Source organism: Rhynchophorus ferrugineus, unplaced genomic scaffold (genome assembly GCF_030347505.1).
Source record: "Rhynchophorus ferrugineus isolate W39M unplaced genomic scaffold, kcgeb_rfMv2 rfM3, whole genome shotgun sequence".
NCBI lineage: Eukaryota > Metazoa > Arthropoda > Insecta > Coleoptera > Curculionidae > Rhynchophorus > Rhynchophorus ferrugineus.
In genome coordinates, this window is record NW_027472582.1 from 29,374,518 (window position 1) to 29,398,634 (window position 24,117).

A 24,117-nucleotide genomic window follows, 5' to 3' on the forward strand; every position below is an offset into this window, starting at 1 on the left:
GACAGATGAATTGTCAACTGATACACGAAACAAATTAAAACAAAAAGGGCTATTTTTAGGGTTTTTCCAGCAATAATTCTAATTTTTCTCGCCGTAAAAACCATCCCTGAACTTCAACGAACATTTTAAAAAAAGATTTGGCCAAATTGGTCCAGGCGTTGTTGAGTTATGCGCTTAGGAACATATTTTGCGATTCATTTTTATATATAAGACTAGCTGACCCGACAGACTTCGTCCTGTCAAAAAGATTTGTAATGTGGCAGTTTTTGTGCCTACGTATTTTAAAAAATTCTCCTGAACAGAACCATCACCCTGGTGATAGAGCGTTGTGAATAAAAAATAATTAAATAAAACATATATAAGGATTGAAAAGTAAGTAATCGCTTTATTGTTAATCATGTGAATCATAATTATTATTATTATCATTATATTGCTTTGGTTTATACGATGTTTTTTGTTTGATTACCTGGCGCATAGATAAACAAATCTGATGGTTTTCCAACACGGGAACAGGCAACATACAATTGACCATGTGAGAAACATGGGTTTTCTAGATTAATACCACAAACACTTAATGATTGCCCCTGGGACTTGTTTATAGTCATAGCAAAAGCAAGCCGTCAACATGTCTATAGGAAATTTGCCATTACCAATGTCAATGAGTTGTTTAGAGAATATGTTTCCAGATTGGTCATTTTGCAACTCGACACGCATATTCTTGCTTAAATGAAGTACTTTAACATGTTTCCACAAATTGGAGGACTTTAGACATGCATTGAGTTCATCAGCTGGCGTTGATCGTGGAATCACTGGCAATGTTTGACGAAAATCTCCTGCTAATAAAATCATTGCACCACCAAATCGGTTATTATTGCTACGTAGATCTTTTAAGGTTCTGTCTAAAGCCTCCAAAGATTTTTTATGTGCCATCGTGCATTCATCCCAAACAATCAATTTACATTGCTGCAAAACCTTTGCCATTGCAGAGTTCTTCGAAACGTTGCAGGTTGGAGTTTCATTGCTTTGCATATTTAATGGCAATTTTAGTGCTGAATGGGCTGTTCGACCACCTTCAAGCAAAGTTGCTGCGATTCCCGACGAAGCGAGTGCAAGTGCAATTTTATTTTGTGAGCGAATTGTTGCTAATATTAATGAAATAAAAAAAGTTTTTCCTGTACCACCAGGTGCATCTAAGAAATAAATCCCTCCAGTTTCATCATTTGTTACTTTCATAAGAGTTTCAAATACATACTTCTGTTGTTCATTTAACAGTGGAAGATTTGTTTGAATTTATTCTTTCAAAGCGTTGAGATCATACAGTCTTTCTCGATGCAACTCTTGGTTAAAAGCGTCATGCATTGGACGATTGGGCGCTGTCAGGCCTAATTGAATTAATAGTTTGTTTGACATTATCAAGCACATGTCCTCAATTGAAATCAATGCTTCATTGTAAATTTCTTCACTGATTTGTATATTTGGATTTCCCATTCTATTCCGTATTTGATACAAAATATCATCACACATATAATCTTTGTACTTCATCCACAAATCAATTGGGTTTGATGGGAAGCATGTAGATATGATTATAGAAAACAATGTTCGTATTTGATGAGTGTGTGATGATATTACAGCATCATTGAGAGTTTGATCCCAATGAGCGTCATTTTCAAGCAATTGCAAACGTTGACAGGCTTCTCTGTAGGATCCACACAATTCACCATCAACAGTTCGTAACTGTTGGAATGATGTTGGGCCACGTACATTGACTAATAGCAGTCGTAAATAAAAACATTCATCATTGCTTGGATGTACTGAATAAATCCGGCCAATCGCATCGGTGGAATATACATCTGTATATCCTGGAACTGGTTTTCCTTGTTTCCGTCGTATAAATCTCCTTGAGGATTGATTCCAGGTATAATATTTTGGCATTTCAGAATATAGCAATGTTTGTGCGAAATCATCGTTTTGGCATGTCTCAAAAAAACTGGTTAATGTAGTAGATGGTGGCTGAGCAGCTCTTTGTACTGCGTTCTGTGCTGTAAAATACACTCTTTGTCCATTTTCTAAATGCACAGCTAAGTGAACAACAGAAGGGTGTCTCTCATGAATAGGAAAAGAAAATATTCGCCAAACTGCTTCATTACTACTGACATAGCGGCCCATTTGGTATTGGGTAACTTCATCATTAGAATTCTCTGCACCAATTCCAATCACAGCCATATCACTCCCTTTGGTTACATATTTGCAAATGTATTTAATCGATTTCACTGAATGGCAAGATTCAACGTTGATGTGTGCTTTGAATGTCTTTGATAAAATGGGTGAATATGGAACAATCCAACGATTATCTATTTCAATATCTTGTTAATTTAATTTGACAATTGTTGATTTTCCATTGTCTGCTGTCGATCTGCGACGATACAATGGATAACCGTCATTACCAGTAATTGTTTCCGATATTAATGTCCGCGGATATCGTTTTGAACATTTACCATCCATCATACACGGTGAATTTTGATTAAGAGTTCCACAGGGACCATGTATCATGTTTTTGATAACTACCTCATGCAATCCAGGATCTACTTGTACATTAGGGATTTCAGCTGATATCACTGCATCAACTTCATTTGGCCTTATCTTTTCAACCAACCAAACCAAAATGTGTGCATGTGGCAATCCTCGTTTCTGCCACTCCACAGAATACATCCAGCAGCGTATCTCACCAAACACATTATGTTTTACGATGAAATTCATTAAAGATTTCAACTTTTGTCTAAAGACTCTGGCTGTAATATCATGACGATCAATGGATGATTTCCCAGGTAATAACTCCTGCTTAATTTGTATCCATTGCGGATTGCATGTAAATGTGATGAACAAATCTGCTGTACCATAATGACGAACATACGACATGGCATCTTGAGCATATTCGTGCATATGCCGAGGGCTTCCGATGTATGTTGCTGGAAGAATAGTCATCCGACCGACATTCTGTGCATTTCCATCAGTATTAATCGCATCTCGAAGGTGAATATACTCTTCAGATCGGAGTTTGGTTTGATTCAACCTGATGAATGTTAATCTCTCCGTTTCAATTTTAACATACATGTCATCAACATATTTGTGATATAATCGCCGACATTTCAATATGTGATTATCTGCATTTTCCCGAATCATTAGGCGGTATGAATAATAGTTCATTGAACTGACTTTTTTGTTGGTTTCAGAACCTGTAAACAGATTTTGTTTTAATAACATTCAAATATAAAATTAAAATACATAATATAGTGACTGAGATATTATCGCCATAGCTAAACTAATATTTTAGTTACCTGTAATGGGATTTATCATTTTTATTGATAAATCGTAGCCATCTTCACCTTGCCAAAATATAATGGGATATTGCAGTGCATCATATGAGCGGTGTGTTTCCTTTATAGGTTGTAATTGAAAATTCCGACGATGTAAAACAATATCACGGGATTCCAAGTTTTCTCCAACTACAACGATAGCAACTTCATCAATAGTTGGTGCATTAAAACGTCTTGTATGTTGACCTGCAGGTGTTTTATCAGCTCTGATTACAATTTTGTGATTATCGGATGGCATCAGATCCAGGGCAGTTTTAAACAATATAATCAATTGATTGTGTTGATGAAATAAAGTTTGTAATTGTTCTACAATAGACCTTTTTACTAAATTGTTATGTGCACAACGCAGATCAATTTCTTGTGGTGAATTGCCCATAAAATAAATTTGCAGGAATTTGTTGTCGCTATCTGACACTGGTAACAGTGAACCTGCTCTGTGATATATTTGCCCTTGTATCTGTAAATAAAAAAAATATTATGGTGTGGTATAAATTAATGGATTGTCAATGATCAAACTTAAATAATATTTGATCTTAAAAAGTATATATTTAGTTTTAACTAATATCTATCAAATATAAAATATAATAAAAGTGTCACTGAAACTGAATCACCATATAATATGATGACTAAGTGATATATTTCGTAATGATTAAGAAATTGAAGATTAGTAACACATCTTAACTTTGGTGACAGAAAATTTTGTTCGCTAAAATAATTATGAGTAACTGCTATAATACATACCTTGAAAGTTGGCATAAAATTTTCCCGAACTGCATTTGTTGCCCCAAATGAAGTCATTTGAAAGCAATTGTTATATTGTTGAATATGTGTCAAAAAGTGTATAGAATCTGTTCCTATTCCTGAAACCAATGAGTACAATGGTTCTGGTGGTGGATCCAATTGTATCAATTTCACTTTACCATTTGCGCAACACAATCCATTGGCTTCGTTTTTGTATTTTAATGCCTTACAGTGTGAGCAAACCAAGTTCATAGAACCAATAACAACACATTGGTAGTTACTGTAGTCAATTGACACATCGTAACTGAAAGCAGCTGGATTCAAACTTGCGCGATTATTAGTTGAATGTCGCGCTCGCGCTTCACGCGTTTGTGATATCCGAATTCTTTCACGTTCATTTCCGTCGTCACGTTCTTGTGCAGTACGATTAGATCGGTAATTAGCTTGGTTTATAGCATTTCTGGTTCTTCTACCTAAATTGCTTCGTCTTATAGGAGGCATATCAAATATAAATTATTTTTTCACTAATCACGAACTAAACAAACACTAACTAACTAAACACTCTGCACAAAACACGATATACGAATTTGTTTCGTGTATCACTTGACAATTCATCTGTCATCTGTCAAAAGTCATCTGTAACAGACAACTTTTTTTTTTAAATTTGATATGACTTGAACTCAAATCCTTTTAAGCCGTACGAATTGTTTTATTTATTTAAAATTTGAATTAAATTTTAAACAAATAAAAAATTTTAAATAAATAAAACAATTCGTACGGTTTAAAAGGATTTGAGTTCAAGTCATATCAAATTTAAAAAAAAAAGTTGTCTGTTACAGATGACTTTTGACAGATGACAGATGAATTGTCAACTGATACACGAAACAAATTCAAACAAAAAGGGCTATTTTTAGGGTTTTTCCAGCAATAATTCTAATTTTTCTCGCCGTAAAAACCATCCCTGAACTTCAACGAACATTTTAAAAAAAGATTTGGCCAAATTGGTCCAGGCGTTGTTGAGTTATGCGCTTAGGAACATATTTTGCGATTCATTTTTATATATAAGATTACAACGATTAGTATGTACATATTTTATTTTTTAAAATCGGTTCAATTTTTTAGTTAAAAATATTTAGGATCGAGTAGTTTATCTAAGGATCTTTGATAACGAAGTTACATTGTTACATGGTATTCGATTTCCGAAAGTGTGGAAAAAGTGCGAAAATGGAAATCGATGATTGGATCGTTGCCAAATTAACATCGTTATTTCGATACGGTGTCACTCGGTTGCCAAAAAGGTGAGAAGGAATGTTTTTTAAAATAATTGAAAATTACGAAATGACGGATGGTTTTGTTCCAACATTTCTGAATGAATGCCGTTTTAATGTGAAACAATGCTCTTGCAAATGCGTTTCGTAAAATGTCCATTAATTAATATTAATTTTAATTATATATTTTCATGTTAAAACGATAATATGACTTTTTTACATAATAAAAATATAATTATTCTGTTAAGAAAATATTTTTTGTTTGACAATAATGTTTGGTTTCATCATTAATCCTATTACTTCTGTATGAAGTGCTTATGTGTTAAAATATTGGGTGTAGGTGAGGTCCTTAGTAGATATCCACATTTCTATTCATCACCTCGTGTATACCAAATGTGAGTACATTTTGTAACATTTTGTCTAAGTAATGTTTTATTGTGCCACACCTAGTTAATAGCTTGCGGTATACCGATGAGTAATGCTGTTCATACTTTTGTGTTTGTTTAATAATATTCGTGATGCCGAGTAGTTTTCTGTGAGGCCAACCTTACAATATGGAATGTTTCATAAGCAAATAGAATAGGTTTTAAGTTAATTTATTCTTTTTGAACTAGTAAGATTCTTTCTGTTTATACTATTATGGTTACTAATAAGTATATTACGTCTGACAAAAAATGGCAGTAATAAAGAAACGTACAATTTTCCGAGTTACAACGTTTGACGGTTTATAACCTCTAATTAGTAACACTAACATTTTTAAGAATTGTTTAGACATTTGACAACTTAGCCGACCGACCAGACCAAAATTTTATAGATTGATTTGGTTACATGTTCCGACGCATCAGACAGCATTCAGTCTTTTATTAACTGGGATAAAATGAGAAGGATATATCCGCTCCGAGTTTAAAATTAATTTTACATTGGCCGCTTTATTGAAAGGACTATACATCAATTTTTAAGCCATAGTAATGCTTAAGTAAAAGAAGTTGTCGGTTTCAAAGGCCTCGAGATGATAATTTTAGCATGGAAGGCAAATAATGTAGTGGAAGGCCAAAGCTCAATGAAGAACACTGAGTTGAATATTCACTCAAGAAAATTGTTAGATACTGATATACAGGAATTGATACATTTGCAAGAATTTAATTCATATTTTGCAAAATTCTTTAAAATTCACGAGGGGAGGTAAGTTTTAATATATGGTTGACTTACAGCCTGCTCAATTAGAGGAAGAAGTATACGTAATATGGAGAAAAGTTGTAGTTTATAAAAAAGAATCTGAAAATTTATTTATACGCCCTGTAATTAGACATGACTGCTAACTATATATGAACAAGTTGTTCTGATAAAGCCTTATAATAATATAATAAACGTAATATATATTTCCCCTAAGACTAATTCAAATAATTTTCGAATTCAGTAAGTTTCAGTTGGAAATTAAGCTTTCTTGACTTTGAAGCTTCAAGGCAATTTATTTTCTGATAACTTGAAAACAATGTGTCTGTTCTAAACGACTAAAAAGGAATGCGAATTACAAAAGTTTAACAGCGAATTTAGGAAATTTGCGAGTTTATATTTGTCGAAATTAAGTTCTAACATTTTAATCAATATTTGACAAGAGTATAAAAATATTGTTTTTTCAAAGATTGCTAACAAGCTTTATTTTTTATTTAAACAAAAATTAATTTAGAATTTATGCCTAATTGGATGTTGACCGAAACCTCTATAATTTCATTGAAATTCCCTAAATCTACATTGTAAATATAGATTTGCCTTGAATATTCAATATTACACTGGATTACACTAATATTGTGTTTCATTTTAGTTAATTAAGCTAGTTGTTTGTATATTCATAGTTGTTATATATCATACACAGCTTAGAAAACTACTCCAAATATTTTCGAATTGTCATAATTGTTTTCAAATACGAAGGTATGATGGATTTACACTGATCCAAAATTGTATGAGTTGTAAAATGAAAAAAAAATGCATATGAAGTGCATAAGGTGTTAATGAAACGATGCAATCTCATTAAAAAAATTATGTTTGGACAATTTGGACCTATGGGGTACAAATATGGGGTTGCACCAGGATATAAAACCAATTAGTAATCCAACGTACCCAAAACAATGATCTAAGATTAATTACCAATGCTTATCGATACGTAATCAACGAAGAGCTGTACGATGACTTCGAAATGAAATTGATACACGAAGCGATCTAAGATTTCGCATTAAAACATGAAATAACATTGCTAAATCATAACAATGTGGAAGCAATAGAGCTACTGCACAATACGCAGGAAATCAAAAGATTGAAGCGAACCACAAATCACAAGAAATTGTTTAGTGTATAAGTGTATTCTTGTCTTTAACTAATGTAAGATGTAAATAATAAAAAATGTTGATAAAGCTGAATGTTATATATAAATATTAAATGACCCCATTCCCCATGGAAAATCTAAGAAATCTAGCGTAATAAAATATTATTATTAATTACTAATTATTTAGGAAAGTGGATAAACTTTTTTTGAAATAGTTTTCATGAAACAATAATTTAATATGCTGTCGAATTAGCTGAGTTGTGCACTAATAATGTTTCTCTTGAGACGTGAGTATCTTAGATTGTCCACTTCCTGCAATTTAGCAGTTAACTGGTTAATGTGTTGGTCTAGTCTGCCTTGATGGTTCTTGTTGTACTCAATTTCTTCTTTCTCAGTTCGCAGATTTAAATCTAGGTACACATATTGTTTGTTTATGACCGATGGAATATTGAACATAGTTCTCATTGTTTTATTTTGAAATCGTTCTATTATTTTAATGTTACTTCAGTACGGCTTTATAGCTAGCTTTTATGGATGGAATATTTTTTAGATTTTTCGTTTAATAACTGTGCATCCAATGAGCCAACACATGCTCCGGAACCTGCAGTCCAGTTTTTTTTCTTTGGCCCACATGTGTTTGCTCCAAGTGAATGGTTGGTTAAGATGCATACCTAAGTATTTCGCATCATCTGATTGTGCAATCTCCGTATTAAAAAGTTTCACAGGGGGGCAGGTTTTTCTTCTGAGTGTGAAGGTAACTTATACCGACTTATCTATATCTTTGCTCTAATCTCTATACGGCAATGCTCGAGCCATGCTTCGATCAGAATCAGATATAGTGAGCCCGTGAATCAGATGTAATGGGCCCGTGATTCTTATGTCTTGAAAGGATTGCGGTTTGACCTGCATACGTTGCTGTAGTGGTATAAGCATGAATGGGTATATCTGTTGTTAACATTAGATATATAACTGGACACAGTATGCTGCCTTGTATCATTTATGATTTAATTTCGTGCATTTGAAATGTGTCAGAATTATATTTTACTTCGTAGCATATTTTTTCTAGATAAGATTTGAATAATGGAAGAAAGTAACGGGAGTGTGGTAACTTTTTAAAATTTTTTTTTATAGAGTAGCCCATTATTCTATATACTACCTTGTCGAAAGCTTCACTAATCCCAAGAAAAGTTGCGCAACGATATTGTTTGTTTTACAGCGCTCAACTAATAACGACCATCTAGAAATGCACTTGCTCAGTAATACCGCGGTCCTCTCTAAAGCCAAATTAGTAAGTTGGTATTATCTCTGCTGCTAGACGTTCTTGCATCCTACTTAGTATGATTATTTCCAGTACCAGTCCAGTCTTGTTTCAGTATCATTGTTACTAGGGCTACTTTCCGCTGAATTGGGAAGAGAGACAATCTTAGACATGCATAGAAGATAAGAGGGGTGAGCAATAACACTTTTTAGGAGATGCCTCAAAAGCATAGCTTCAATGAGATTGTAATTATGATATTTACCATCGTGAAGTTTTGAGGATTTCCTTATCTTAGAAACGTTTGCATTGTCTTTTGTTTTCGTTTCAATTTTGGTAGATTGAATGACAGCAACATGTGGTCGGTTTCAGGTAGTATTACTAAGTCTCTTATTATTAAATGTTCCGTATACTGTAATATATTTTTCTATATAAGGTAGAACTAAAAAGTATTTTTAACAAAACAAAACGATTTAATATTTACATTACTTACGTTGTTTACGAAAACAGCGGATTACTGAATTGACTACAAAACGATACTGCCGGCCTAATAATACTATAATATAAACGAAACTACTACAATATGATACGTTACTTTTCACATCAAGTCACCAGATTCTACATCGATATCTTAGCTATATTTAATCTCCCTGTATCGCTACGGAATTAAATATTGACCATACATTAACTTAATCATTTACATAATGCTCAAAAGAAGTTCGTTACTTCTAGTTTGTAATAAAAATGAATAGATTTCAATAAGAACGTAATTACTGAAACCGAGCAGAATCGAATCATTTTTGCATCAAATGGAAACGGGCGATGAGAGCTGGATCACGTATGACAATAATCTGCAAAAAAATGGTGGTTGAAGCCCCGTTTCACAGAAAGTTCACAACTGGTTGCAATAACCGTATTGCCGTCAAGGTAGGTGATGCGGTCCAAGATTAAGTGAATGAGACGTAACTGCTTATCATGAGCTGATGGAAACTTGACAAAAAATCGTTAATTCGACTGTCTGCTCTCAACAACTAATGCAATCGAAAAATGTGATGAAAAACTAACTGTCAGAATTGAATCGATAGGAAAGTTGTTATCTTCCATTACCACTCGAATATTCTCTCAATGATATACAGTTTAAAAGAGTATTTTGGTAGTCACTTGATGTTTCGCACATAACTATCGTTTTACCAAATTATAGTAGAAGGTCTTCAAATAATGAAAGTGAATCATAACTCTTTGATAAGTGCTTGAAATATATATGACTAAATTCGCATTGAAAAAAACTGAAATTTCTTTTTCCGCTGCATGTTGTATTATTTTTCATGTTGAATCGGAATTTACAGTTATCGAATCAAGGGACGTAATTTCCACTTGCTTTAACGCTGTTACTAACAGGTCAATTGGAAACTCCCCGGACACATAGATGGAGCTATTACTATTAAATCCATATGTTTTTAGTTAGGCCTAACTCTCAAAAAATTTATAATTTTAACAGCTATCGGATCATTAGTTTGCGAATTATAGCATTTCGAGAGAAGCAACTTTTGTTATTGTGAACAAAATGGATAATAAAGAATTTCGCGTATTGATAAAATATTGCTTTTTGAAGAGAAAAAATACAGTTGAAACAAAAACTTGGCCTAATGCCGAGTTTCCGGACACTGCCCCAAGAAAATCAACCGTCAAAGATTGATATGCTTAGTTTAGACATGGTGAAAGGAGCACCGAAGGCGGTGAATGCAGTCGACGCCCAAAAGAGGTTGTTATATATAAAACATTAAAAAATTCCACAAAATGATTCTGAATGACTGTAAATTGAAATTGAATGAAATAGCAAACACTCTAAAGATATCTACTGAACGTATACGTCATATTATTGACGAATATTTGGCTATGAGAAAGTGGATTCCGCCTGAGCTCACTGTTGGTCAAAAAGAATGATGAGTTGATGATTCAGTCCTAGTTTTTGCGTCGATATGTGACAATGGATGAAACATGGCTCCATCGTTTCACTCCGAACTCCGATCGACAGTCATCCGAGAGGACTGCACACAATTAACCCGCTCCAAAGCGTGGGAAAACGCAACAGTCGGCTGGCAAGGTTATGGCTTTTGTATTTTGGGATGCGAATGGAATAATTTTTATTGACTACCTTGGAAAAGGAAGGACCATCAACACCGACTATTACATAGCGTTAGTGGACCGTCAATTTTTAATTGACCCGTTATGTAATTACCTGTCTATGTACTTCCTTATCCTAACCATTATGTTTTTTAATCTGCTTTTAAAATAATCTGTTATAGTAAAACAAAATATCTTTATGAATGCCTATGAAGCTGGGTAAGGTCTGATGTTTTCTGAACAGATCACTAACTATTCAGTAGTTCAGTTCATACCTGCAGTCGTTAATTAAAAAAATTCACATATATACGTGGAAAATTTATATAAAATTAACTACATTTCATGATTTCACGAACATTTCTCGATTTTACTTCAGGTATGTTGTAATTAATTTAATATACCGCTAGCGTCATCATTCCAAGAGTATTATAGGGCTTTCATAAAGTTATATTGAATTGTTGGTTTTTATGATATGATTGATGAATTGCCGTTATATTGTCTTGATTTAGAGTTCTAATAGCTTTGTTAAAATATAAATATAGATTTACAGTTTATTTGGGAGTATTGCTTAGGTTGTTGACCTTTTGGCTTATATGTTATTAATTTAAATGATCAAGAACATTATGAATTTAAAATTTGCCTATTTTTATATTATACTCAGTTTCCGACTGAAAATAAATTTTTTATATTTGTAAACATAAATTCGGGAATATGTTAATGAAAATGGAATTAGTGACTACAAATAGTACATTTATGTATCATGGAGTTTTGTATATTAAATGTTGTGTAAACCATATTTAAAAGTGTTGTATGTTAGTGATTGCACACTTTTATTGTTACGTTGTTACGTCGAATCAAATCAAAATTATTTTAATTCAAGAGAACAATATACTTAATTGTGTAAAGAGAGCCCTTCAGGTGGAAGAAATATAGATAGAATTTTTTAATCTGTCCTTTCTCAAATAATTTTAAACAATTATTCTGAACTGATATTTTCATTATCAGCTAAATGCCTCGGCATATATATCGATGGTAGGTAAAATAGGAAACATCATGTTATACAAAAAGCAAAATAGACTCAAATCAAACAACTGTTAGGCAGAAGATACTCTCAACTTGATCCAAAATCAAAGAGATTGGTTTATTAGTCAATCATATAGTCAATATGCATCTATGGGGTGCAAATATAGGGTTGCACTAAAATCTCAAATCAAGTAAGTAGTAGTAGTAATCCAATACGTCCAAAATAAAGTTCTACGATTAATTTACCAATGGTTATCGCTACGTAACCAACGAAGGGCCTCGAAATCGAATGGATATAAGAAGTGATCCAAGATTTCGTTCTAAAACATGAAATAAGGTTGTTACAGCAGTAACTATAGAAGTAATACAGCTACTGGACAACATACAGGAAATCAGAACAATGAAGCGAACCAAACCACATGAACTTTTTTAATATATAAGTGTATTTTTAGTTTTAGCTTAAATAGTTTAGCTTTATTTTAATACCGTACTCGTCTTGCTTGTGTATTAAAGCAGAACACACTATTAAACAGAACAGTAGTAATAAATTAATTTGTAAATTAAGATTGTACTAGGAGACATATCCCTTTTCGAGTATCATTTAAGGTTTGTATATTAATGAAGTGATTTTTTGAAGCGTCATATTATAATGAATATTATAATGAGCATGTTTATTTATTTTAATTTATGTATTTGATAACTGTGGTTGGAATGGCATGATTAGTAGGATGTCCAGCCAACATATAATGAGACAAAAATAAATAAAAACGTGGCAAGTCGGCCTCAATTAAAAACTGTGATTTATAATTTCCCTCGACCTTGTGTTTCCCTAACATTAATATTCTTTCCCCGAAGTGAGGGTCTAAAATTCTGCGAAAATATTTATATACGAGCCAACAACTTCTTCGATGGATCGAAAGCATTTCCCAGACACAAGCTTATTCAAGTATAGGTTACAAATGGTAGTCGAAAGACACCAAGTCCGGGGACTAGGGTAGATAGCCGAGCTAATAGTACTCCAAATCCCAATTTTCTCATCTCCTACGTATCTTTGTGTACAGTGTTTTACAGTGGGTTATTGTAATAATATTAGTCTGTAATTGTTCTATCTTTATCAAGGTAATTCATTAACAGGACACCATTCGCATCCTAGAACACACTGGCCATGAAATTTCGGATAGATACAATCAACTTTCTTGCTTTCTTTAACGCTGATCTATTGTTATCTAATCATTGCTTCTGCTGCTGCTGTTTTGATTTGCAGTATAGAAGTGGAACTATCGAAGAGGTCTAAAGGTTTCTGTAAAATTCTTTTGCGCATTTGGTTTAATCGAAATTCAACAAGTGCGGCATCATTCAATGAATTGAGATTAAATTCTATCCTACAAATGACTTGTTACGAGAACTAATTACACGTGCACCCAGGTAGATAAGAGATATTTTGTTGATTGGAACACCATTTTTGTGCCTGTTCGAGATCTTCTCACCTTACCCTCGTATACTAACCGTAATAGATTGAATTAAAATTATTATTAAATAAATACTGTACATCCTGTTATAATATAACGTTAATTGATTTTGCTCAAAGGCCTGTAGACTTTCTGTACTAACATTTACCCAGCCTAATAAACGATCAATGAAAATGCATGAATAACAACGACCAGACAAAATTTCATTATACTTGCTAAATAACCATTTTGGTTGCAGGGTCTCATAGTGCAGGGATGAAAGTCTTTAATGCAACTTCCCTATAATAACACGGGCGTCTCATTAGATGTGTTTTATGGTATTATAAAAAATATGTTTTATTACATTTTTTATTTGATATTGTGATTTTACTTTAATTTATTTTTATTGATTAACTTTGTAGACCTCTAAAATATTACAAAACAAGAGTTTAATACTAATTTCTATAATAAAATATTTAAAAAATTGAACTGATTTCAAAAAATAAAAAAGAGGATCTCTAAAAAGTAAAAAACATTCAAACTTATATTTTTAACACAAAACAAAACTTAAAAATAAGATATGTACATAATAATCGTTGTAATAACTAAACAAAAATAAACAAAAACCTTATTGAATCTATTTACTATACGTATTTTATACTCTACTATATATACACAATTTAGCTTAATATCTACCTAAATCTATTTATCTATTTATAATATTATTTTAAATACTAAGAATTGATCAGTTTAAATTCGGTACGAGCAACAAATTAGATTTGTTTTGTTCGTAAATTAATTTTGTGTATTTGATAGAAAATTATATTATTTTAGTATTGTTTGGGCTCGGTCATAATATTTAAAGAAATATCCTCAAACACCTAACATCAGCTTAGCAACAACATTATACACAAATGTGTGATTCTTTTAAATAAGAATATATGTGAAAACATTATATGTGCCTTCGAAATTTGGGGATTTCCCTCGATTTCGCGAAGTCCACTTTTTCGAATTAAAAAATAAATTTAGTCATAAATAGTCAGTCCAAAATTGACGGAAAAATCGGTGAATATACATAAAAGGAATATACAGTCGAAGGTACAACCTCCTCCTTTTTTGAAGTCGGTTCTTTTAGCAAATTTTTGGACCATAATTCGTTTCCGAGCCAAAATACGAGGTTCGCAGCATATGTTAGTTTTTTGTTTTTATTTAGATTATGGTGGTACTACGTGGAATTATAGTATTTACTATTGTGGGAATGTAACTAAATGAAATGCCGTGGCAGTGATGCATACGTTCTTTTAATTATTTTGATGGTTCCATTAGAATGGGGCAAATGAGAGATAAAGTGGGACTCTCTCAAATTTAAAAGATATGGAAATCTTATCGATGCAACTTTTACTAAGTTTGTAATGATAATAAAAAAAGGAAAATTTTGGTATATTTGTCGTTTGTATATGTTATGTTCTTTCCGAGACTGTCATATCTATTGATTATATTAGGTGCTTGGATGTATTTTGATCGTTGTTTCACCTCAAAAGTAAATAAAAAAAAGCTGACAGAGTTAAAAGTACTTTATATATAAAAAACGGGTGTCAAGTGTCAAGTGACAATCAAGTGCCAATTTTGGTACTGTCAACTGGTACCAATTGTGCTCTTTCTTGACTTGAGTATTTGAGTGTTCTTGTCTAGAGTTATGAAGATTGTGCGGACTTAGAAATTATTGCTGGTATTGATTCAGCCTATTTGAATTTTCCATCGCATAACAGCAAGTCTTTGTGACCATATTTCACTTTGGTGTCCACTTTTACAATTCTTCTGGATTAGCCCATGACGAAATATATACTTTTCATAATCGCATTACTCATTAAGTCGCAGAGCCATCCACTTTTTTGCTAACTTTTCATGCAAAAAAAGTCATCGTAAATAGATTTTGTTTTTAAGATAACTGGTTTACGTTTCTATAATATCAATATATCTATATAAATAAAAATGAATCACCGGAATGTATGTACGCGCGTAAGTTCAGAACCACTGTGCCAAATTGGATAATACTTTTTTCGTTGTTTGTTATTTTCAGGAAAACAAAGTTTGTACAAACCTTGAGCACTAAAACAAGATTACGGAAAAGTTTTTTTTATATCTAAATTTCATAATATGAAGAGAGTGACAGAGAAGGCCCTTGACAAATCATTGAGAATTAGACGTTTTATTTTAAATTGGCTTCGGTTTATCCATTTTCACGTTTTTTAAAGTAAATAAAACTATTAAGTGACAGATTAACATGAATTAATACCCAAATGAACCGAAAAAAAATCTGGAATGGTTTAAATATAAAGCGCCCGATTGATTGAAAGTGATAATTAGACTAGAAGACTTTCTAGGCATAGAAGACGTCATTTTTTTTTCTTCCCGATGGAAAAAGTAGAAATATTGTGCACTATAAGGTTTGAGAATATATTAAGGACTTCCATAGGTTTTTTACGCTTTTTGTGATTCCACAATCTGCCCTATAGGCATTCATTATTTCTTATGTCTATAAAAATCACTTCATTAAGAGATCTTCTGTATAAAATATTATCTTAATTAATTTGTATAAAGCTTATTCTAAAGTCTACATATGTGCAGTAATCAGATCAGGTGGTGGACTATCACGCATATTTAGCTGATTATCGAGTACATTCTGATGCACTGACACTTTCGAAATACTTTACACAAACACGTTGAATTACACTAGTTATAGATTCTGGAGGAATATTGTGTTGTATCACTTTATTTGAAATATAGTACGGAGCATCAACAATGGCACGCAACACTTTATTTTGGAACGGTTGAATGATGGATATATTAGATTTTCTAGCGGTACCCCATAGTTGGATTCCATATGATCAAATAAGGTTTTTATCTAATGATAACTTTGATTTGCATCCGATGAGCCAATATATTTGATATAATTTCAGTCGAAGTTGTTTTCGTTTAGAGAGTATGTGCTTCTTCCAGGTTAGGCGTCGATCTAAGTGCATACCAAAATATTTAACTTGCTCTGCTTGGGGGAGTTGACGATGATTGATATTCACTGGTGAACATGTTCTTCTACGCAGGGTTAACGTTATATGAGTGGATTTTGTTTCAATGACTTTAATAACCATAATTGTATTTGATTCAGGTGGGTTTGTAGGTTTATTGATGCTGTGACTGGATCTTCATGGGATGCTAAGATTGCTGTATCGTCTGCATATGCGTACTGCTGCCACAGTACTTACTTTTGTGGTGGGCAGATCAGCCGTATACAGAAGATACAGTACTGGACCTAAGTACACTACCTTGCGGAACTCCTGAATATATGGGATTTAATTCGGTATGTTCATCGCCTTGATTTACAATAAAATGTCTATCAGTGAGATACGATTTTAGTAACTGATAGTCCGGATGAGGGTGAAGTTTCTTTAGTTTAACCTGCAAGCCCGTATGCCATACGTTGTCAAAAGCCTGAGATATATCTAAAAAAGCAGCCGAATAATTTCTTTTGGCATTTAGGTCAGTGTTTATTTTGTTCACAAGTCTGTGCACTTGTTTTATAGTCCCATGCTTATTGCGAAAGCCAAACTGATGTTCTGGAATAATTTTTCTTTTTTCTATTATATAGTTTAGTTTTTTTTATGTATAATTTTTCGAAAACTTTCGAGATTATCGGTAATAAGCTTATAGGCCGGTAGGAGGTCACATCTTCTGGTATTTTTTGCTGGTTTAAGAATCATTAGTATTTGAGCTACTTTCCAGATGCTAGGGAAGTAATTAATTCGTAGCATAGCATTAAATATAATTGTTAATAGTATCGTACCCTTTTCTGATAGTTCTTTTAAAATTTTACTAGCAATTAAGTCATAACCAGGAGCTTTTTTAATACTAGTACTCCCATTTTAGTTTGTTTAACTTTTTTGACCATTAATTTCTCGTGCGGTAAGACCATTTTAAATGGCAAATCCAGAAAGCTAGTAATTTTAGTTTCGTCATCTTTATGTAGCTGAGGCTGGAAAGGTTTAAAAAGTATTTACATATGAACACATTTTTGTATTTTGTATTTAATATTCCAATGAATGATCACACTAAACACATAAACAATTTTTTAATTAGATATACTAAAATACGTATGAAAATTTTTTTTCTCATATCTTTTGCCCATGTAACACCATCTCCGACATGCATATGATATTATAAAAAATAAGTACATAGTGAATTTGGCAACATTTGATACTTAATAACAAAAAAACTGCTAATAATGTAACTCAATATAAATTGATTCTAAGGGGGAACGAAGTTCTCCGTGTTATTGTCATTGTCATTCTTTGCGATCGATTTTGGTTTTGGTTCGTTTGAATCCGTAACTTTTTTCCTTAGTACAAACTTTGGTTTCTTACATGTTCACCTTCGACATTAAAATACAGGTTACCAAACTTTTAAAATAAATTACGATAACTTCAGTCACTTATATTAACGTTAGTGAGTGCTAATTTAAAGTAAATTAAATTTTTACCACAATATAATATAATAAAATTTAGGACCATTTCAACGTGGTTTATTATTGACGTTATTTTTTTTGTTGCTATATTTGCATAGTGATGTTTAGATAAAAAAGCATATGATAACTCTTTCTATTTCGATTGTTTCTATATATTTTTCTTTCACAGATTATAGAAAATTTTAATGGACGTAGTAAACCAGCAGTACATTTTAAATTTATTTTGAAGAAGTACTGAAATTAAATTACAAAAAATACAGGCTAACTCTTCAATATAAAAACCAATTCACTTGATGTACCTCAGTTCTGTTCAAACCACTACGGAGTGCAGACGTACCTTTCAGAATGCTGTGTTGTAAAAGAAAACATACTGTTGGTGTCATAAAAGTTCCGGTTATAAAAAGTGTAAACCTAGTCTTAACCATTGTAGGGTGAGAACGTGATTTAAAACGTGAAATTTAAAATTAATTTTTAATAAGCAAGACTCTACCTTCTGGAAATTTTCTTTTGTTATTTTCGGAACGGTAAAAAGAGCAAGCAAAATATGACGCACTTAAAAAAATTAAATTAAACATTTAATAACTATTAAGTGATTTGTATTGTTAATTTCAATACGTAATGGCAGTACAATGATGAATTTATTCACCGTGGTCGTTACCAAGCTAGCTTAATGGCTGATAGCCGCTACAGCAAATACAAAATAGCCGAAATAGCAGGAAGCTTAAAATGTTTTTATATGAACAAAATATTCATATCATGATGGTATTCGAAACACATTTCATGCATAGAAATTATTTACTGATTCCGAAATACAATCTGTATCACACAAAACACCCAGATGATAAAGCACATGGAGGAACATCTATAATTATCTGGAAACTTAAGTCACTGTGAAAGAGAGAAATTCAGCGAGGAATATTTACAAGAAACCAGTGTAACTATTGAAGAAGTGCATGGGCCATTAAGAATTAGTGCTATATATTGTCCACTTAAACACAACAAGAAGGCGGAACAATACCACCGTTTCTTTCGAAAAGAGAAAACTGCGAAAGACCTGGTAATAAATCAGAACAGAAGACAACAAGAGAAAATTCATCAAGGCCACAAAAGAGCTGAAAGTGCTAATAAATAAGGAACAAAATCAAGGAATTCAAAACTATTTAGAAAACTTAACGCCAACTGATGGAACGGAATATTCTCTGTGAAAAGTAACAAAAAAGATTAAAAACCTCAACAACATAATCCACCCAGTAAAATTGACAAAAATACCTGGGCTAGGAATGATAAAGATAAAGCGGAAGTTATAAACTATAATAATAATAAAGTCTCTAAACACTTAAGAACCGTATTGAATCCGTACCCATCTGAAATATCCGGAACAGAAGAAAATGACATAATTGACTTTCTTAACACTCCGTTTCAAATGGATCTGCCACATAAGAAATTTACTGTTAAGGAAGTAAATCAAACAATATTTAAAGAAATCAATGATAAAAAAGCTGCTGGTTTTGACCTAATTACTGGAAGAATCTTGAAAGAGCTCTCAGGAAAGTGGATCAAATTAATAATATTCATATTTAATGTCATGCTAAGACTTAATTATTTTCCTAGCACTTGGGAAGTGGCTCAAATCATTATGATCCTTAAACCTGGGAAAAAATCAGAAGACGTCTCCTCTTATCGTCTATAAGCCTGTTACCTCTCATCTTAAAAGTTTAAACGATAAATAATATTGCTCTGCTGCATTTCTCGATATTTCTCAGGCCTTCGACAAGGTATGGCACACTGGACTGTACGTTAAATTGAAAAATTATATTATATAATGCTATTGCTCCATACGCACTTTCAATTGCTGAAATCGTACCTCTCAGACAGACATTTTATTGTCAAACAGGGTAACGAATACATTGACCCACATCCTATATATTCGGGTGTTCCGCAGGGTAGTGTTCTCGGCCCATTGTTTTATCTTATGTATACAGCTGACCTACCGACCTCACGAAACACTACTGTTGCAACATATGCTGACGATACATTGGTTTTATCATCACACCAGGATCCAGTATCAGCCACAAAAAACCTCCAACTTTATCTTAACAAAGTCGAATTGTGGTTGAACACGTGGCATACTACTAGCAAATCTAACATTGATATCCTCCAAAGGTCCCAGAATAAAGTGTTGCGGGTCATCGTCGAAGCCCCATATTACGCGTCCAACAAACTGATTCAACGCGATATCCACATAGAATCCATAACGAGTGTGATTCAAAGTGCTTGTGCGAAGTACTCTGAAAGACTGTTAGTGCATCCTAATACACTGGCCAAACAGTTAACTCAAACGCAAATTCCATACGAACTGGTTAATAGACACATAGAGTGAAATCTAATAATCTCTAGAATAAGTTAGAATAGTATCTCGAATAAGATTTAGATTATAAGTTTTACAGTATATCACTTACTGAAATGATCTTTTATTGCCCATCGGCAGATTGTTGACGTTCCGAAAGATAAAAAAATAACTTGATGTACCGTATTGAAAATCAAAATATTATTTAAACTGTATCTATCATTTATTGCTTATTTTGCTTGGGCCAAACTTTATTTTCGATAATTATGTTAGAAAAGATACGCTCGAAAAGTTTACGACGATAACAGTTTGCCAAATTTATTTGCTCCCTCATTCCTAATTTAATTTCTGTTTGCCTGCGCTTCCATTTTTTATCAGCTCACGTGTTAAATTGAAAATGTCCCAACGCTTTACTCTATAAAATATATCTTAAATGATAACCTATATTCCTTATTTATTTATTTTTTGTAAATTAGATTTATTATCCAATGTTGATCTTAAGTTATTTGATATTAATGTTTATTGAATATTAGACAATTAATATTATCCGTGATTACTGAGCCTTGATATTTGGACCCCAAAGTGATTATGTTATTAGTGATTAGAGTTAGTATGAAATAATATTTAAAAGTCAAATTTTATATTTTTTCTTATAAAAAATCACGGTCTAGCTGCTTCTGTAGAAAAATTTAATTAGAACGACGTACATTGAAGCTTGAGCAAATCTATAATTTTTTTTAGGTGTTGATTTTGTGATTGGTATATCAGGGTTTAGTAGATATCACTTTGATCACATGACTTTTTCAAAATTATTATTTATTGTAGCGATCTAGTAACCCAACAATAAAAAGCTATTGGTTTTTGTCCTAATTTGCTACTGTTCTAAAATTACAAATTATTTATTCTACGATAGACACTTTAGGGTTAACATCTATGTCATTATTTTTAACGAGTAGTTTTACTTATAACTTTACTGGATCAAAAGGCTTGTTTGATTTAATCTTCTGACTAAGCCATCATTCTCTAGAAGTTGTAGAACCTCAACATTGGTTAGAGGCGATAGTGCTTGATTACGTTATCGTAGTTTCTACTTTCAGACCTTTATGCAAATCGTTATTACGATGTACCATACAGCATCAACAATACATCGCGGCATCTTATTTTAGAAACTTTGTATCAGATTTTTATTGTTTTATCTGGTACAAAACCCATTGTTGAAGACCATGAGTGCACACTGTTTCAATACTTGTTGTAAAGTAAAATCTTATTATATGCTGTTAGGATTGAATATTTACCTATTAATCAGTAACATTATATGATATTTTAATGACAAAATTAATTTTTATAAAATTAAAATGACTATTGTTTAAATTTTATATAATTTAGATGTTCGTAATTTGCATAACTTTGAGGCTAACTCTAACACTAATAATTAAAATTAAATAATGAATTTATATTAAAATTAAAATGCTTGTTCCAATATTTTTGATGAGGTTTTTGTGATATTTTTGTAATAATTCAAATACTTATTGTGAAATTAATATTATAAATGAGTATAATTTGAAATACTGTTGTGAATTAGAAAACATCGTAGTTTTCCAACAGAATGCATCACCAACCCTTTGCCCATGTATACTAGACCTTCACGCGTCTAGTTTACATTTCTAATAGCTCTATAGATTGTTGTAAACAAGTAGTATAATCTAGTTTGAAATTTAGTATCTATTATTTCCTCGAACATAAATAACTTAATATAGTGTTAAATATACAAAGTTTCATTATAAGAAAGAAAACTTTAATAGGAAAATACCATTTGAGGGAATTTTGCCCTATTTTACTGACAGGAAGTTTGAAGATAGGAAATTAGGGGGGGGGAACACTAGATTGTGTGTATTTTAGACAGAAAATATAAAATACTGAAGATTGGAGAATTTTGAGTACGTAAAATAGTAAATAATAATTAAAACTAATTAAAAAATCTAATCTCATAAAAAAATAAAAATAAAAATCTTATATATTTAGATGATTTTTTAAGTTCTTTTAAATTGATAAAATATGTATGATAGTAATAAAGATGTAATTAGAGATTAGTGATATAGTTATTTACTTGATAAATATAACCCTTATAAACTAAGTCACATTCAGGTTTTTAAAGGGTGTTTTGATATTATCATGATTACCTGAATTTTATCGATGGTTTGCATTCAACCTTTAGTAATAAACTATTTTTTTAATGTATTGATGTTGAACAGAGACAGAAATATACAAGACATTCAACAAGTATACAGAATGGAGTGTATATATAAGTTTTATACCGCATTAATTAACTAGTATGGTCAAATATGGTAGTCTATATTACCTCGGATACTTATGTTTAATGGTGTAAAATTTCTGATACATTAGGTATACGAACGGATGAGAAATATAGTTTTTTGCAGGAAGTGAAAAACGTTAAGATATTTTATACAGATTAGCCAATCTTTATAGCGGATGTAAAAAATTGATATCGCTAAAATGGATGAAAAAACTGGTAGATTGAACATGCTCCAATAATTTTCGTGAATATATTCTCTGCTCATTGTGAGATTTTCTAGAGAATACTAGCTCTTGAATGATAAAAACCGAAAGCTTCAGCAGAATAAATCAATTTCAGCATTTATTTTCATAGAATTTCTAGAACTTATTAAATTAGATTCGATTCTAAGAAGGAGTTTGGCAGTAAAAGTATCCAGCATAGTAGATTTAAGGCATATTGTATTGAATATTATGATTACGAATGAAATATGGTAGCACCCTCTAAATATGTTTCTCTTAAATGTTGATATAATACATCTTAGATAATCTACGGAATCTCTCAAAGGTTTTATTATTTGATTTACAGTTTTAGTATATTTTAAGTATAATTTATCGAGTCGGCTTGGTCGTGCGTTTGAATGTTGCTTGTAGATGGTTTGTGATTATTTGTTATTATGATTATCTTTGAGCAAGAATGTAAAAGCTGATTAGAAAATTTATATTAATCACGCCGGTATCCAGGTTGGGGTGGGTTTTAAGTTGGACATATATCGGAAAGCTTAATGCCAAGTATCTTGAACGTGGGATTCGATACGTTAAGCAATAACGTTTTCCAGTTCATATATATTGTCATTAGTAGGGAACTCATTTTTAATAAATCATTTTCAATAAATTTGAAAACTACATATCGTTCATGTTAATATCATCTAATTTATACAATGATGGCACCAACGTTAAACCATTCATTTACATTTCATGGACACATTTGGTTTTTGAAAATAACATTTTAATTATCTAGATTAATGAGGCTATGAAGCCTTCAAGATTTTTCTCGAAAATAAGTACCTATTTCTGATGTTTATAATCTATCCAACGAAAAATTTCCTTTAACGAGCGCGGTTATTAGGTCTTATTTTTTTGTATCAATTGAATCTTGTAATTATGGAGATTTATAATTATGAACACCCTGTTGAATAGCAATATGAACTGATCCACTGTATTTGAATTGTTTATTAGTTGTTGTGTACAAAAATTGGGAATACTGGCCGCCAAATATATACAGTTTCATTATATTTTCATTATGTTAATCAATAATGAAAAAGTATTCTTCTTCCATATAGTACGCAATTTTTATAAACTAAAAACGTTTAGCTGTCAAACTATTTTCTTTTTAAAGCTGTCCA

General features: G+C 31.9%; 2 protein-coding genes across 3 annotated transcripts in view; one reads left to right on the top strand and one right to left on the bottom strand.

Annotated features, from left to right (window-relative positions):
- Positions 1–24,117, top strand: part of Ac3 (Adenylate cyclase 3) — a 146,959-nt gene that overhangs the window by 70,597 nt on the left and 52,245 nt on the right. The window lies entirely within an intron of this gene.
- LOC143192657 (uncharacterized) lies at positions 53–4,481 on the bottom strand. 2 transcript variants are annotated; one of them, XM_076398133.1, is made up of 5 exons: positions 4,116–4,481; positions 3,561–3,831; positions 3,336–3,503; positions 467–3,233; positions 53–236 (listed from the first exon to the last, which is right to left on the bottom strand). In XM_076398133.1, exons 1-4 carry the CDS (start codon positions 4,365–4,367, stop codon positions 2,368–2,370), a joined length of 1,557 nt encoding a protein of 518 aa, XP_076254248.1. In that variant the 5' UTR covers positions 4,368–4,481; the 3' UTR covers positions 53–236; positions 467–2,367. The 2 variants fall into 2 exon arrangements, with proteins under 2 accessions (XP_076254248.1, XP_076254247.1); XM_076398132.1 differs by having other exon boundaries at positions 3,336–3,831.

Bases quoted from the DNA above. Each gene is read 5' to 3' on its own strand.
- LOC143192657 (XM_076398132.1), bottom strand. From the start codon at position 4,367: ATGAACTTGGTTTGCTCACACTGTAAGGCATTAAAATACAAAAACGAA. The intron at 3,832-4,115 runs GTATGTATTATA...TTTTATTTACAG, and splicing joins ATTTTATGCCAACTTTCAAG to ATACAAGGGCAAATATATCA. The intron at 3,234-3,335 runs GTAACTAAAATA...ATCTGTTTACAG, and splicing joins AATGATAAATCCCATTACAG to GTTCTGAAACCAACAAAAAA.